We start from the raw sequence: 17,322 nt of genomic DNA on the forward strand, positions 1-17,322 counted from the left end.
TCCACTCGGCCAATCTCTGCCTTTTAATTGGAGAGTTTAATCCATAATCCTTTATATTTAATGTAATTACTGATAAGGACTTCTGCCATTTGCTATTTGTCTTCTATGTCTTAATATCATTTTTATTCTTTAATTTTTACTCAATGTCTTTTGTGTTCAGTAGATATTTTCTAGTGTCCAATTTTAATTCCTGTTGTTTCTTTTACTATGTATTTTTCTTATTGTCCTGGGTATTACAGACACCACCTATAAATATGAATTATTTAATTCTTTTAACAGCTGTGGGAGGTAGACAGTATCATCACCATTTTACTGTTGAAGAAACTACAGCTAACAGACATTAAACTGCTGTTAGGTGAAAGTCCACTTCAGACCAGAGAGCAGCCTGCTTACTGAAAACGGAAAATGTTGGTTAAAAGAATTCCGTTATCTATGAATTGTCTGGCTGAGATGAGAGAACATTTAGAAGCTTTCTAAGGTCACACAGCTAGCTGATTTGAACTCGGAACCACCTGACTCAAAATCCCCAGTTCTGCTCTCTACATACCAAACCAACAATGGGCTTTGAGCCTGCCCTACATCCCCCCTCAAAACCTAATCTTTAGCCAAATTTAAGAAGACTAAAAACTTAAAAAGAAACGGAAAAGGCATGGGGACTCCTGGCCCTTTATATCAGTATTTAATAATAATTTCTCTAAGGAACACTCAGGGCCTTGGGTTTAGATATTTCTCACATGAGATAAGAACCTAACTCAAGATAGCAAGTTATACGCAGTAGTTGATACCAAGTTACCACAGGGCCAAGAGACCATTAATTTTCAAGAACAAATCACGTTCCTTAAATGCTTGCCTGTCCAGAAATGGTTCTAAGATAAGTTAAAGCATAACCATCCATGTTAGTTATTAAGCTTTGTCTCTGAACTCCCATCTACTCTCTATACTTTGTGATACTGGGGCTAAGAATATGCCAAGTACACTTCTCCTCTGCCAGCTAGATTCCTGTTGGGCTCTGCCAATACGGACACTAGAGGAAGACTGGAAGGCAGAAGGAGGGGAAAAGTGACTTTATTCTCCTCGTGGGCTTGCTGTCCTGGCAGTGCTGCCCCAATAACGATCACCTGGCAGCAGCAACTGGTCCAGTTTCCAGCTTCATTCCGTACTCCCACAACCAGCTTCATCAGGCATTCTCAGAGGTACCAGCAGCAGCCAGGTCACATCCTCTCCTCAGAGGATCAGTCCCAGGTCCATGGGGCCTCTGCTCTGAATTCTTGTGGCAGCTGGGTGGGGCCATCTCCTCAGAGGTCTGAGCCCTAGCTGCATGGGGGCCCACCCCTCTGAGGTTCTAGATTTTGATAACCCAAGCCTCTTTCCTTTGTACCCTCAGCCCTAGGGGTGGAGCTGCTTCCTGTAGTTGTCATCTGTGTTACCTCAGTGTTCCCTTTTTGCTTTTCCAGTCCTCTAAAACCAGTTTAATCAATTTCTTACACTAAATTTTCTGTTAAAATAATTGAGTGTGGTTTCTATTTTTCTGACAGGACCCTGTCTGATATACCACCTAATCTAACACAGGTGATACTGGAACACCAAGATAACCAAAGCCAAAAGGTATATCAAGAGCAAACATATTCCATCTGGTCTAAGAGTTACAGGCCATGTGATGAGACAATCTAAGACCTCCTACAAGTCCACAAGACTGTTGCATCTCAGAGCTTAGTTGGCACAATAGCTCGATTCTTCACTAGAGACAGAGACACTGGTCTGTCCTGCCAACCAGTAACAAATGATTAACAACCTAGCAAAGCCAGTTCTAGACTAAACTGGAAACTGAACATGGCAAAGTAAAGAATGCTGGCAAGGCAAATTACTGATAAAATTGGTAACATCTAGTGGGGGAAATGTTCCGCTGCTATTCATAAGGATTTCACCAGCTAAATCTTTTCAGAAGTAGACTGCTGGATCCTTCTTCTTAGTATTTCTTAGCCTGGAAACTCAGCTGAAACCTGTCCCCCATGGGTGACCCTGCTGGTATTTGAATGCTGGTGGCATAACTTCCAGCATCACAGCAACACACAAACCTCCACAGTACGACAAACCAATAAACAGGAAATTGTCAAGGATTTCATTTTACTTGGATCCACAGTCAACACCCATGGAAGCAGCAGTCAAGAAATCAAAAGACGTATTGCACTGGGCAAACTGCTGCAAAAGACCTCTTTAAAGTGTTGAAAAGCAAAGATGTCACCTTGAAGACTAAGGTGCACCTGACCCAAGCCATGGTGTTTTCAATTGCCTCCTATGCACCTGAAAGCTGGATGATAAATAAAGAAGACCGAAAAAGAACTGACACCTTTGAATTGTAGTGTTGAAGAAGAATACTGAATGTACCATGGACTGCTAAAGGAACAAACAAATCTATCTTGGAAGAAGTACAACCAGAATGCTCCTCAGAAGCCAGGATGGCGAGACTATGTCTCACATACTTTGGCCATGCTGTCAGGAGGGATCAGTTCCTGGAGAAGGACATCATGCTTGGCAGAGTACAGGGTCAGTGAAAAAGAGGAAGACCCTCAATGAGATGGAATGGCACAGTGGCTGCAACAGCAGGCTTAAGCATAACGATTTTAAGGATGGTGCAGGACTGGGCAGTGTCTTGTTTAGTTGTATATATGGTTGTTATGAGTCAGAACCATCTCAATGGCTCCTAACAAGTGGGGGAAAAAATTACAGAGTCAAAATCCCACTTTAGTAGACTTTACAAAAAGGTAAGATCAAACACGTATGCCTGGCACTTATATTTGTCATTTGCTCAGACATAAATTCCTCAAGTTACAGAAGTTTCATGTTATAAATTGCTATGGTGAACTAAAAGTCTCACACTCTGCTAGGGAAGAAAGTCCACTTTAGACCAGAGAGCAGCCTGCTTATAGAGAAGGGGAAATGTTAGTTAAAAGAATTCTGTTACCTATAAATTGTCTTGCTGAGCTGAAATGACGTTCAGAAGTTTTATAAAAATCTACCTTCCTAAAAATCCTTATTGTCAGTTGGCAACTCTGGCTGCAAACAAAACATATCACTTAGAAAATTAAACCCAACCAGGAGCCAGACTGAATCCTACTTAGGTAACCAATCTCCCAAAGTATGTGGTGGAGAATGGAGTGAAGGAATATGGGTGGTAGGGGGCAGGGGTGCATGGGTGTGGCAAAAGCTCTGGTTCCGTACCCAATATCCATTCTCCCCTTCTTCCTTAAAAAGAACACTGGGCATGGAGGTCAACTGAAAAATGACATTTCCCAGCCTTCCTTGCAGATAGGAACAGATAATGAGATGTTAAAAGAAGTCATGGGTAGTGCTTCTGGGAAAGTTTCTTTTGTCCAGCCTTTCCCCTTCTCATCCCTGCTGCTTGAATCCTGAGTGTGATGTCTGAAGGTATAGCAGTCATCTTTTAACTGTAAGACAACTGTGGAGATGGAAGCTATGCCTAAGGCTGGTGGTAGAACAAACAGGTAAAAAAGGATCCAAAGCTTATTCCAAAAAAGTGAGTAGAACCTGACCATTTCTCAAGGGAAGAGATAATCAACAGACATCAGTCTCAAAGTAACACAGATGTTGCAATTATCAAAGACTTTAAAGCTGTTATTATTACCATAACCATCCTCCATGAGGTTCTTCAGATGGAAGGTAAATAACATGACAAAGAACCCTGGAACTTCAAGAATGAATGAGAAGCAACAGAACTGGTAAACATCTGGGTAAATATAATAGACTATTTCTCTTTTCTTCAAATCTTTAAAATATAAATGACAGATGAAAGCAAAAACTAGAACACTGATGGGATTTTCAATGTATGTAGATGTAAAACATATGACAACATCAATATAAAGGAGGGTAGAGGGACCTATATAATGGTAAGGTTTGTAAGTTCTACCTGAAGTAGAAAATGCTAGTGTAAAAAGAATGTGTAAGAACAAACCCAGAACAACCAATTAAAAAAAACAAACTATATAAAGAGATACAGCCAGTCCCTAATTTAAGACAGGGTTCCGTTCCAACAACGCCATCATAAGTTTGTTCTGATGTAAGTCGAACACTTCATTTTTTTTTTTTTTTTAGTTTTCATTATTATTGCCTTTTATTATCAGTACCTTTATAAATCCAGTCTTTGGGGGTTGGAAACAACACATATAAACATACACACGTGCAGTAACGCTGCATGTAGTGCAGGTGTCCCTTGCTTATGACGGGTTTCCTTTCTGACAGAAGTGCAGTACGCTCTAACTTGAATACATCTTAAGTCGGGGACTACCTATACAGTCAAACACTCAATAGATAAATTGAAAAGGAAAACTAAACGCGTGTGCAACTAGCAAAAGTCTCAAAATACATGAAGCAAAAACTGGCAGAACTGAAAGGGTTGAAATAGGAAAAATCCACAACTAAGAGACTTCGACATCCCTCTCTCAGTCGGTAATTAACAGAACTAAAACAGAAAATCAACAAGAACAAAGAAGACGTGTAAAACACTATCAACCAACCTGACCTGACATTTATAGAACACCCCACCCAACAACAGCGGAATACACATTCTTTTCAAGTGCACATGGAACAAATCTTAATAAATTTAAAAGAACTGAAATCACACAAACCATTTCAAAATTAAACCAGAAAATGATAACAGAAAGACATATGGAAAAATTCCCAAAATCTGGAAATTAAACAACAGAGGAAGCCTCAAGAGAAATTACAAAATATTTTCAACTGAATGAAAATGAAAATACAACATATTAACATTTTATGGATAAAATTAAAGCAGTGCTTAGAAGGAAATTTTTACAGCATTAAATGCTTATATATGCCATGGACATAAACCTACATAGCTCACAAGTTCTGAGAGTTAAACAAAAGTATACATGTTAAGGTAACTGTATAGTAGCTGCTCAATAAATACAGAATGAATGAATTCATGGAAGGACAAATTGGAACAAAAGATGAATAAATATTCAGGAAATAAACAGGCAAAATGCCAAGTCAGATAACTATAAAGGACTGAAGCACTGTCCTCAATAGCTTATTCATCTCAATGAAATAACTAAAACCCCATTCACTTGCTCTCAGGGGCAGTCAAGAGCATGCATTTCTCTCAGCAAAAGCTAGAAACTACTGAAGCATTGATCTAAACCTAGTTAACACCTTTTATTAACTGAACCAAAATGCCATGTGTCACAATGACACTTCCTCTTTATTAAACAGAATAACTCACTCCAAAAGGAGAGTAACTTTCTCACGCTCACCCACATCTGTTTACAGTCCAACCTAATGACACCCAGAATCCCTGTGCTGGCCATAGGCCAGCGCTTGTCAGTGTTCTTGCAACAAAGGGGTTCATAGGACATGACTCAATGTCTTCAGGTTGCTTAACGCACTTCAGGTTTCCTCAACTTCCTGTAAAAATAAGTTTCTACACAGGTGGCTACCTTCACACTGACAAGCACAAAGGGGAGGGAGTGAGAGGAGAAAAGGGAAGAGAACTAATTTATTTACTGAGCACCTACAGTCAACCGAGGCACTTTCCACGCATTTGTTCACTTAGTTTTCTCAGCAACTTGTGAGGGAGACACAACCATCCCCAAAGTACAAACGAGGAAAAGGCAACTGAAATTCAGGCCTTTCCACACCACCACTATGGATCTCAAAGTGGCCAATTACGACAATCAACCCCATCAGCAATTTTGCTCAGCTGTGTATGTTACAGAATATTATTCCAATAATACTGGAACTCGAGTTCTTCTAAAGTTCTCACCAGCTCTGATGTTCTATGATCAAGAAACTCTTGCTCATTCTCACTGAGCAAGGAGCTCGAAGAGCTCCAATTTCCAAGCTCCTAGGATCAAAAATAAATCCATGTATATTTGTGCTTCTAAATTTGTAGCTTACAATGCCTGCCACTTTGTTGTGATGAATGATGCAAAACCTTTAACCACAAGGGACAGGAACTAAGTGCTGCCTCTGTGCCTTAGCCACACCTATGTTTCCCATTTAAGACACCAAGAGAACATTCTAGACTACTTCCTGCAAGATCAGTCGCTTCTCAAGCCACAAACGTGATTCCAAAAGCACCCAACTTGTCTTCGATGTATTTTACCAGTTGAAATAATTTGATCATGTTTACATGCTCCTAGTAAAAATGAACGTGGTAACCTCCAGCGGTCAGTGCTCTTCGTCAGCTGCTCCTGCAAAACAGCGCATCTCTGATACACTGGGGACTCTCATGCTCCAGAGAGGTGACTGCCAAACTTTCGAAACTTGCACTTAAGAGCCTCTGGACACACACTTGTATATATGTATAATGTATAAGGATGACACGAAAAATACCTAAGTTTAAGTGCTGGTATTTTTGTGCACTTCAATGGACTATCTTACACATCCTTCTTTGTAGTCTACTGCCTTTGACTGGTCAGTGGTGTCTTCTAGGACAAGCTATTGCCCTGATTACCACTTAATGGCATTAACCACAGACCAGCTTTGAGGGCTTTTTTGGTTGCTGGCTTTTTAAAGACAGAAATATATTATTAGCTTACGGATTTTTTTTTTAAATTCATGAAAAATTAGAAAGCTTCATTTAGAATGATTACCAGATTATCAAGGAGAAAAATTCCTAGTGTTTAAAGCAGTCAGAACCACTGACAGATGCTTGGGCAAGGGAGATCAACATCTGTAGGTGGGCTAAAGGCCTTTAGGCTGTCCAGGAGTCCTGTCACTGAACTCCACGGTCAGTACCATAGTCAGATGGTAATAACATCTTCTATTAATTATTATTGTTGTTGTTGTCATCCCTGGGACCATTTACTGAGTGCCAAATACATGCCAGGCCCTGTTTCCTTGAGTCCTAGCCACCCTGCAGAAGACGTACTATTATGTGCATTCTACAAAAGGAAATGAGCTCAGCATAAAACCTGACCAAAAGTAACACTGCTGCCATGAAGCAGAAAAGGAACTCAAAACCTCTGCGCCACTGCTCCTTCTCGTGGGTAAAATCATCTGCACAAGAGTATACTTAAAGCTAATAATCTGCTGGTTTATACTGTCTCATTGGAACCACACTCTTCATAACCCCATTGGTACTCTGCCCTGAAGAGCGTTTTCGTATCCATCATTTCTCAGGTTTTTTCTCCCAACAACCCGGAGGAATGGGAAGGAATTCACCTACCACTGAATACAGCAAAACAGGCACAGCCTCTGGAACCAGAGAATGCCTGCTGGCATACAAGGAGAATCTGGCAAAGCCGTCTCTTTGACGAATCTCATTAAAATACACAATTACTTGGACTTCACCAAAAACAGGATCTACTATTGTGCAATAAGGTTTCCGACACATGAACGTACTACCCACTACCCGTACCCACATTTGACCTGACAGCATAGCAACTTGGAAGCTATTTTCCAATCATAAAAATAATGTTCTGGGAACAAAAGTACAAATGTTTATAAACTTGGAATGCCAATATTCTGTTTAGATTTTAAAAACTCAGAAAGCCTCCATAGTGGAAAAGGTTTTTGAGGCCTAGTCCTACTGCTCTTCCCAGGCAGGGATTCCCCTCTACACGGCACACTTCTGGGGAAGGTTGTTCACTAACTCCACTACCAAACACAGGTACCATTTACTGAGCACTGACAATGTACCAAGTGTTGTAGATATTTTAGCTCATTATTTCATATAATTGTCTCAACAACTACAAGTGAGTTCTATGAAGACTGCCTCAACAACTACAAATGAAGAAACAAGTTTTCAGAGGATAAGTCACTTACCTAAGGATACCCAATTAGGAACTACACAACCAGGATCCAAACCTAGGTCTGATTACCAGTCCTGGCTTCTACATTCTAGAGCCTACCTCATCCACTAGACAGGCTTCACACTTAGGGCGGGATCACTTAGCTTGTAACCACATACTGTAATTGTACATATGTGCTAAAAATATAAGAATCACGTTAAGTTTAACAGGAAACTACTCTGATCCTACCATATAAAATACATTTTGTCTCTTTCGCGACTGCCTGGTCAGTACGTGACTGGAATACAGCCTTAAGAACATCACGGATCTATCTGCTAAGAAGAGCAGCCATTTTATTTTCCCTACATATGGATCCTCCCCTTCAGTTACTACCATGCTGAATCTATAACTTCTCCTCTGCTCCCCATCTGGACAGGGGCTTTGGTCGGATACAGTACTGACTCAGGAAAGGCAAAACCCAAAGTGGCACCAGAATCACACTGTACAGCAAACATATGTTCTGCCTACAAGCTAGGAAAATGGACTTAGAAAAACTATGCAGGAAAAGAAAAACATTTCCTCATTTTCTGTTTTAAGAATTAGAGTAAAAAGTACCAAAGGAGTTATTTCTGAACTGTGGGATTATGAATAACTCATTTTCTTTTTTAAAAATAAATACATATTACTTTTTTTCATGAAAAAGTATTTATTACTTTAGGACATTTTCAAACACGTATAAAAGGAGTAATAAAATAAACCTCAAGTTCCTATCAACCAATTTATTTTATTTTATTTATTTATTAACTTTTATTAAGCTTCAAGCGAACGTTTACAAATCCAATCAGTCTGTCACATATAAGTTTACATACATCTCACTCCCTACTCCCACTTGCTCTCCCCCTCTTGAGTCAGCCCTTGCAGTCTCTCCTTTCGTGACAATTTTGCCGGCTTCCCTCTCTCTCTATCCTCCCATCCCCTCTCCAGACAAGAGTTGCCAACACAATCTCAAGTGTCCACCTGATATAATTAGCTCACTCTTCATCAGCGTCTCTCTCCCACCCGCTGACCAGTCCCTTTCATGTCTGATGAGTTGTCTTCGGGGATGGTTCCTGTCCTGTGCCAACAGAAGGTCTGGGGACCATGGCCGCAGGGATTCCTCTAGTCTCAGTCAGACCATTAAGTTTGGTCTTTTTATGAGAATTTGGGGTCTGTTTCCCACTGATCTCCTGCTCCCTCAGGGGTCCTCTGCTGTGCTCCCTGTCAGGGCAGTCATCGATTGTGGCTGGGCACCAACTAGTTCTTCTGGTCTCAGGATGATGTAGGTCTCTGGTTCATGTGGCCCTTTCTGTCTCTTGGGCTCTTAGTTGTCGTGTGACCTTGGTGTTCTTCATTCTCCTTTGCTCCAGGTGGGATGAGACCAATTGATGCATCTTAGATGGCCGCTTGTTAGCATTTAAGACCCCAGACGCCACATTTCAAAGTGGGATGCAGAATGATTTCATAATAGAATTATTTTGCCAATTGACTTAGAAGTCCCTGCAAACCATGTTCCCCAGACCCCTGCGCTTGCTCCGCTGACCTCTGAAGCATTCATTTTATCCCGGAAACTTCTTTGCTTTTGGTCCAGTTCAATTGAGCTGACCTTCCATGTATTGAGTGTTGTCTTTCCCTTCACCTAAAGCAGTTCTTATCTACTGATTAATCAATAAAAAAACCCTCTCCCACCCTCCCTCCCTCCCCGCCTCGTAACCACAAAAGTATGTGTTCTTCTCAGGTTTACTATTTCTCAAGATCTTATAATAGTGGTCTTATACACTATCAACCAATTTTGACATAAATTATCAACACATGGCCAACCTTGTTTCTTCTATACCCCGACTCACTTTCCCTTCTGCCCACAGTGGATTATTTCAGAGCAAATCCCAGATGTCGTATCATTTCATCCAATAAAAACTTTAGTTTGTACCTCTGAAAATAAGGGCTATTAAAAAAAAAATACCACAAAAGCATTATCACACCTAAAAAATTAACAATACATATTTTTTTTTTTATTACTTTCTTAATCAGAAAAAATTGTTTTAAGAAAATAAGATATTTGAAAGGAAAAAAAGAAAAAAATGCTCAGTGGCATTCCTGCCTCAACAGCTTAATTACACAACGCTGTTTTCACTTAAGAGGTCTGGCTGCATATCTGCCCCTTTAGGACACAAGAAAAATGGGAAGAAATACCTATTTCTAGTTACCAATCTTTCTAGGATTTACCTGTTGAGAACTGCTTCCTTGTCTCCCAGACGACTTTTAATTTTACTTGTCAGATAGTCCAAAAAGAGCGTCCATATATCCAAACAAGAGAAGTAACCTTCGTGAGTAGGCTATGGTGCAAAAGAAATCCAAACAATGAAATTACTTAATGAAACTATTCCTTAGAAACACGCATACCAGTGTTTACTTCCAGAATCGTAAAACCATAGCCTAGATTCCCTCAGTTTCCTGGTATCTACAACTGGTGGTTTTTAATCTTCACACTGGGCCCTGTTGAACCTAACAAGGCAAGGGTACCAGGGAACATTTCACTGGGGAGATATTGGGCAGGACAAACTGAATTACAAAATAAGTCAAGCAAAAACCTATGTTAAAATCCGAGACTGGTGGAGACAGCTCTTACAGCTCATCCAATTCAAATCTATTCTATAGAGAAAGAAATGGCGATCTAGAGATGTGATTTGTTCAAGGTCGGGGTAGGAGCAGGCTCCTTTATCTCCAATCAATGTTCTTTCCACTACATACTATTTCTATTTATGCACCCAAAACCAGAAATAAGTTTCAGTGACTCAAAGGTGATAGGGTTATACATTTGTGGTCTTCCTATATAACAGATTGAAAATGAGCTTGTTAACCCTGACCTTTGCAGCATTATCCCATCTACAAAAGTAGGGGTGTCACTCAGGCTAACAGCAACCTCTAACCAGGTGTTGATAAGGACAAATAGAGAAGAAAACTGCAAGGCTGTGCAGGGTCCTAGTGTGTGAGCCATTATACTCCTAAACTTTCTCAAGAGCCCTGAGAGTCTATTTCATGCAAAATCCACATGCTATACTCTCCAACATCTAGTCCTCCCACATACATTCAGTGTCAACTTGTGCCCCTCAATCTCTTATACTTACACTCCAGAACCTACAATAACCCTTTGGTTTTGCTAGTGACTGCTTCACTGAATCACATATTTGGTGGCAGGATCAGATATGGAAAGAAGTAAGACCATCCCCTTCTTAGATCAGTTTCCTTCCATTTCCGATCCAGAAGGAAATGGAGAAGCTTAAAAGGGCACATGAGGAATCTGCCCAAGGAATGCAGTAGGGGTTCTGCACCCACACTGACATCTGAGACAGAAAAATTCTAACTTAAAGAACAGGGCAGCCTCCAACCTCACAACCCAAGAGTAGCCTGGAACTAGACTTCTACAGTTCAACCAGGACCACTAATAGGACCATCCTCAGTAAACAAAATGACCACTTCTCATCTCCACTTCATACTTCACAAAATCCAGGCTGATGCCCATAATGACATGAAATGGACCAAGAGAATAACCTGAAAAAAACAGTAAGGTGTGTGGAAACAATATTGGTAGCTGATGTACAGGCTACTAGACAACCAGGAAATTCAGTCTTGTCCTGTTTTCAACTTGCTGAGCTTGCCTTAAGTCACCTAGTTGTCTTTCCTTGGTCTGAAATACCCATCAGCTCCCTCAAAAGAACACAACTGATTAGAGTACAGGTGGAAGTGCTTTTGAGAAAAGTCACCACATAAGTACACATCTTATGGATACATCATAATACTTTACAATTCTACACATCATTGATGATGATATGTAGGATTTGCTATGTGGCTCAAGGCTGGGGAGAAAAAGGTAGGCAAATATGCCATTTGTAGGACCTGAAACACCATCATTCGCATCCACATCTGAAGGCCCCGCTGTGAGGCCTTGTGAGCTGTACGGCCTGCCCATTGCAGGGTCCTCTGACAGACTGTTAAGGTCATAAAGACGATGGGTTGGCTCTACTTTTAGAGTCACCCAACTTCTTAGAACCCTCACAGATCCTTTTTAAAATGGGCCTGTACTCAGGTTTACTTTTCAGATTCCAGGGCTGATTAATCACTGAAAATCTTAACAAATTTCTTTAAGAAACTAATGATGCTAATCTTACTTTTCAAGTGCTTTGCAATATTTAGTTTTCATTTGCATTAGTCTGTTTGATCTTACAATAGTCTGGGAAGTGACAGATATTTTTCCTCTTCCCACTTTACAAAGAAACCAAAGCTGTGAAGTCAAAAGTCACCACTCTAAGGTGGCAAGACAATAAAATGGAGTCAGAATGAGAATGTGGTTCTTAAGGCTTCCTAGTCCAGAGCCGTTTTCCCTGTGCTGTCTAGGAAGAAGGGACCAAATAAAAAAACACAAGACCAAGAAGGAACTGAGGATACAGTAAGATCAGGAGCAGGAAGACAGAGAAATCATGTTGATACAGGGACTTCAAAGGGCTCAGCAAGCAAGAAAAGTAATGGTGAAGGCAAAAGCCTGGTCAACACTAGTAGCTGGAGGGGGCTGCCGGCAGGACACTTAAAGAAGGAAAAGAAAAAGGAGAAATGGTTAAAGAAAGGTACTATCTTATTACTGTTCTTTCAAATATTTTTACCAGTATTAAAATCTCAATGAACTTTAGAAATAAAATGCAAAAAATATCGATACACTCATAGTAACCCTCTAGGCAAGAAAGAAGGAACTCACGTGTTCTTGCTTTATAGATAATAAAAGTAGATAAAGTAACATCACACTGTTAGTGAGGAGGTGGGAACTTAGAGCTCTCTCTCTCAAGAATTCTTTAAAATTCTCATTCTTAATTCTTAGTTCAAAGATCTCCTCTACTAACAGTCCCTGGTCCTAGAGTGTACCCTGCCATCTCTTCTCCACTCTGCCTCTCCAGTCAAGGGTTGTCTACCCAGCAATAAACTGGGACAGAGCACACCCCAGGTTCTTGCCCCTCTTCCCAATGCTAGAATCTGATTCTGGTTGGACCTCAAGGACACCTATTTACACAGTCCATAAGCCTGCTCCCTAGAAAGGAAGGTCCTCACACAGGAGACCAAGAGAGCAGAAGGGAGCTCAGCTGAGAGGAACCTGCCAGTGGAGGGAGGAAGAAAGAAGCTTGCTGTTTGCTTCATGACCACATGTCTATTTCTATTCCCAAATACAAAATGTCTCAGTTCAAAGGAAAACTAACAGGTGTCGGGTTCTAGTGAAAGAACCCTAAAAGATAAGCACTGGGAAAGACCCTGAAGATGCCCTCCGCAGTCTACATTCTTTGGTGAGAAAGCAGAAATCTAAAGAAACTAAAAAGACTTGCCCAAAGACACACACCTAATAAAAATCACCAGAGCTCAAACACAAAACTTTTGGGTCCAAATTCAAAGAAGTAGGCATAAAATATGCATACTTTAAAACATTTTTTAAGCTTTCTTCTATACTATATGTACTAAAAGATCCCATTTTACATAGAGAACAAAATTTTAAGATATTTTCATTCCATGTTCCCAAATAAACCCCTTCTTTCTGACCTCAGCACTGGTTCTCTTATCTTTCTTTTATTTCTGCTATATTTTATAATACTTAAAGTTCTCCCAAATCTTTTTTTTTCCTGGTTTCCTTTAATATTTCTCTGGATCTGTCTCAAAATGCCCCACCTCTGATTTCCCTCTCCTGCATCCTCACTCTCCCACAATCTCTTCATCACCTCCTGTATTCCTCCTTCAGCCTGGTAAGCTCAGCTTGTGTTCCTTACTCCATACTCACAGGACCCTCTATCAGACAGCCTCACACTTGTTTAACCTGTGGTCCTCCTCGTCCACCTGCCTCCCACCGCTTCTCCCAGGAATGGTTCACCCTCACCACTGGGTACTCTTATTTTTATTTATGTGCCAAGTAACTCTTTGAGGAAGGCTAGTTTGCACACCTAACCCTTGCTCCAAATTCCCTGTCCTACACCTACACCCCTCCCTGTCTAGACCCTTGCATCTCCTCTAGCCTCATTAAGCTACAACAGCAGCAATTTTAAAAAAGACAAAAAAAGTCTACTTTTAGAATCAGATGTACCTATCGACCTAGCAGTTTCATCTACAAGAACGTTAGCTGCAACGTGATTCGTGATCACCCAAAACGGGAAATAACCCAAACTGACAGTGAAATGGGTCAATGAAATATGGTGGTTTTTTTTTTTCAGATAAGTACTACAAAGCAGTGAAAATGAACAAACCACTGCCACATACAACACAGATAAATCCACAAACATAATGGTGAATGAAAAGGCCAGACAAAATGAATAAATATCATATGCTCCCACTTAGAGAAGTTCTAAGACTGGCAAACCTAAACTATTGTATTAGAAGTCAAGACTGGGGCTACTTCTGGGGATAAGGAAGGAGGAAGTGATTGGGAAAGGATATGACGGGATTTCTGGAATGCTGGTAATGTTCTACTTCTTGACTTAGGTGGTGGTCACATGAGTGCCCATTTTGGAAAAATTCATCAAGAAGTATGATTTATGCACTTTCATGTATGTATGTTATACATCAGCAAATAAGTTTATTTTAAAAAACACACATGGGAGATGAGAGAGCAGAGGGGGTCAGAAGCTGGTCAAATGGACATGAAAATAGAGAGTAGCGAGAGGAGTGTGCTGTCTCATTGGGGGAGAGCAGCTAAGAGTATATAGCAAGATGTATATAAATTTTTGTAGGAAAGACTGACTCCATTTGCAAACTTTCACTTAAAGCACAATAAAAATTAAAAAAAAACACACACATAAATCGGTACAAGGGAACTCTGGGGAGTGATATAAATGTTTTAAAACTGGGCTGTGGTGATAACTGTACCACTTGATATAATTTTACTAAACATGACTCAACTGTACACTTACAAAGGGTGAATATCATGATATGTAAATTATACCCCAATAAAGCTGTTCAAAAAAAAAAATACACACATACATGTATAAAGGAGTCCCTGGGTGATGCAAATGGTTAAGCATTCGACTACTAGCTGAAAGTCTGGTGGTTCGAACCCACCTAGAGGCACCTGAAAAGACAGGCTTGGCGATCTGCTTCCACAAGATGAGAGCCTTGAAAACCCCATGGAGCAGTTCTACTCTGCACACACGGGGCAGCCATGAGCAAGGGTCGACTCAAAGGCAACTAACAACATATAGATAAATAAAAGATTGGGTCACCAGAAGATAAATTTCATGAAGGTAAGCACTTTGCTTGTGAGGGTTATATGCTTAGCTCCTGAAATACAATAGGGGCCCAAAAAGTATTTGTTGAATGGAGAGGGATTAGACACCACCGAAAAGAACTCTTGAAAGCTTTACTATATATAATTCTCTTGTGGGAGTTTTAGTGGCAGTTACAGAATAGAACTAACTAAAGGTCCTCAGTTCACTTTTTCTATATTTTGTTTCTCTAACATATTAGCGGTTAAGAGCACAGACCCTGTGGGTTCAAATTCTGTCTCCACCATTCACTAACCGCATGACTTTGAGCAAGTTACTCCTTGTGCCTCGGTTTCTTTATCTGTAAAATGGAGATGATGATAATAATTGAACCTACCTCATAGGGCTGTTATAAAGATTAAATGTGTTAATCTTCACATAGAAGGTAGTATATAAATGTTTGGGGGAAAAAATTAAAGAAGTTCTTTCCCTTAAAAATAACTAGGCAGACTTTCTTTGGAGGGGAAGGACTTCTGGTACTTTACCTGATGAAATGTGTACTTGAACAAAAGTGTCAAAAACTCCACCACAGGGAACTGAGAGTAAGACTCGATTCTTCTTAGGTGAACACTCACAAAGAGCCGGAGAAAGTCAGTAAACTTCTCTATGTAGCTAAATGAGACAAGAGAAAAAGTGACAATAAGAAGGCTAGCCACCTCCTCAGAAGGGAACTTAAATTCAATTGAAATTTCTTTCAATGCAGAACTATACAGATATATATTTTCAGATAAAAATATAAAGGCCTACAACAATTACCTACAGGACAGGCAACCCTTCATTCCATTACCACCTGAAACATAGCAGAAAAGCAACTTTAATCCTCAGACACTATCTACTACGGCTTCTCATAAGCTAGTGCTCTCATATTTTCTAACTCATTAGTGCTATGACTCAATTAGAGTAAAAGTAAGTGGTGCTAAACGGTTGATGGGCAGATCATGTGTGTCACTTCAATCTGGACGTGTGCGAGGCTGGTTTTCTTTGTTAGCCGGCCAAGATATTAAACCAAATGTGCCAAAAAGAAAAACAAGGCTACACAAAGGGCATGGCACCTAGGTGAGAAATATCCAAGCTTGGAACCCAACATTTATTTTTGTCCACCCTCTAGGCTCCTGGTGTTAATAAACATAGTACATCCCAATCCTCTCTAAAAATTATTTCATATATAACAGCGGAAGGTTGTTGCAGCTGGACAGGCCTCAGAGACAATTTACTCTGATGCTTCCATTTTATGGACAAGGCCAAGTCCCAGAAGGATAAAACGACCAGCTCAAGGTCACTCAGCCAGCTCATGGCAGAATGGAACTATCGTCCATTCCCAAACTTTCTTTTCAGATCACAATGAATTCCCCATTCATCTGCATTCAACAAAACCATTTCACAGAAGGGTGTGGGCCACAGCTGCAAGGATAAGAGAGTTTTGTTATTGAAATACACAGCACATCGTCACTCTCACATTTCAGAAACTGTCATTTTAAGCCCCTGTATACCAAAAGGTGAATCGAAAATGAGATGGCCAGACCTTCATATATCATATTTCAGAGACCAATAAAAACAATAAAGGCTTACTAGGTCTTGGCCCAAATTAATAATGGCTAAAAGTGATTCTGAGACTCCTACCTGCAAAAATCTACTTTTTAAAGCAGAGATACGTGAAATAGTGGGGGAGAAGAAGACTACTCCTCAGAAGGGTAAAACTGGCCCAGAATTAAAATTTCTCCAAAAATTGTTCCTGGGACTTACCTCCCTGACAGTGGCCAACCTGCCTCTCTGATCTCTAAATGGCTGACTCATGCACAAAGAAATCAGCTTACTTGCTATTTTTTTAAACATCAACCTGATTAATACGGAGGAGGGCTGTCTCTACAGATCATGGGGCCAAATACTAGAAAAACATTAATAAGGCACTAAAATGAGTTGTTTTGAGAGATAGGAAAGTATAAAGGGACTTCTCTCTGATGCCCTGAATCACTAATCCTCGAGAACAGGAATTCCTCATTCAGCTTATTATAACACTATATTTTTATAGAGATTTGAATTTATGAACCAGTTTACTGTTCTTCAGAAAGAAGTGCTCAATCCCCTACCACCCATAAAAGAAGAGAAGTCATGGGTAAAACAGCCAGCAATCTCAATTTTACTTTACCCTCCAACCCAATTAAAAACAAAGACCAGGCGTTTCAGTAGCTAAAACTACCAATTTTATTTCACCTCATTTTCTTGCCCTTGCC

At 40.2% G+C, this 17,322-nt stretch overlaps 1 protein-coding gene across 5 annotated transcripts in view; it reads right to left on the reverse strand.

Annotated features, from left to right (window-relative positions):
- The window catches only part of XPO6 (exportin 6), a 126,324-nt gene that overhangs the window by 35,380 nt on the left and 73,622 nt on the right, over nucleotides 1–17,322 (reverse strand). For all 5 annotated transcript variants that reach the window (XM_064295759.1, XM_064295758.1, XM_064295756.1 and 2 more), the window contains 2 exons: nucleotides 15,577–15,703; nucleotides 10,032–10,141 (listed from right to left, as the gene is read on the reverse strand). In XM_064295759.1, the coding sequence (XP_064151829.1) occupies nucleotides 10,032–10,141; nucleotides 15,577–15,703 (237 nt within the window). The remainder of the gene's footprint in view (nucleotides 1–10,031; nucleotides 10,142–15,576; nucleotides 15,704–17,322) is intronic.

Source organism: Loxodonta africana, chromosome 12 (genome assembly GCF_030014295.1).
Source record: "Loxodonta africana isolate mLoxAfr1 chromosome 12, mLoxAfr1.hap2, whole genome shotgun sequence".
In the NCBI taxonomy this organism is placed as follows: domain Eukaryota; kingdom Metazoa; phylum Chordata; class Mammalia; order Proboscidea; family Elephantidae; genus Loxodonta; species Loxodonta africana.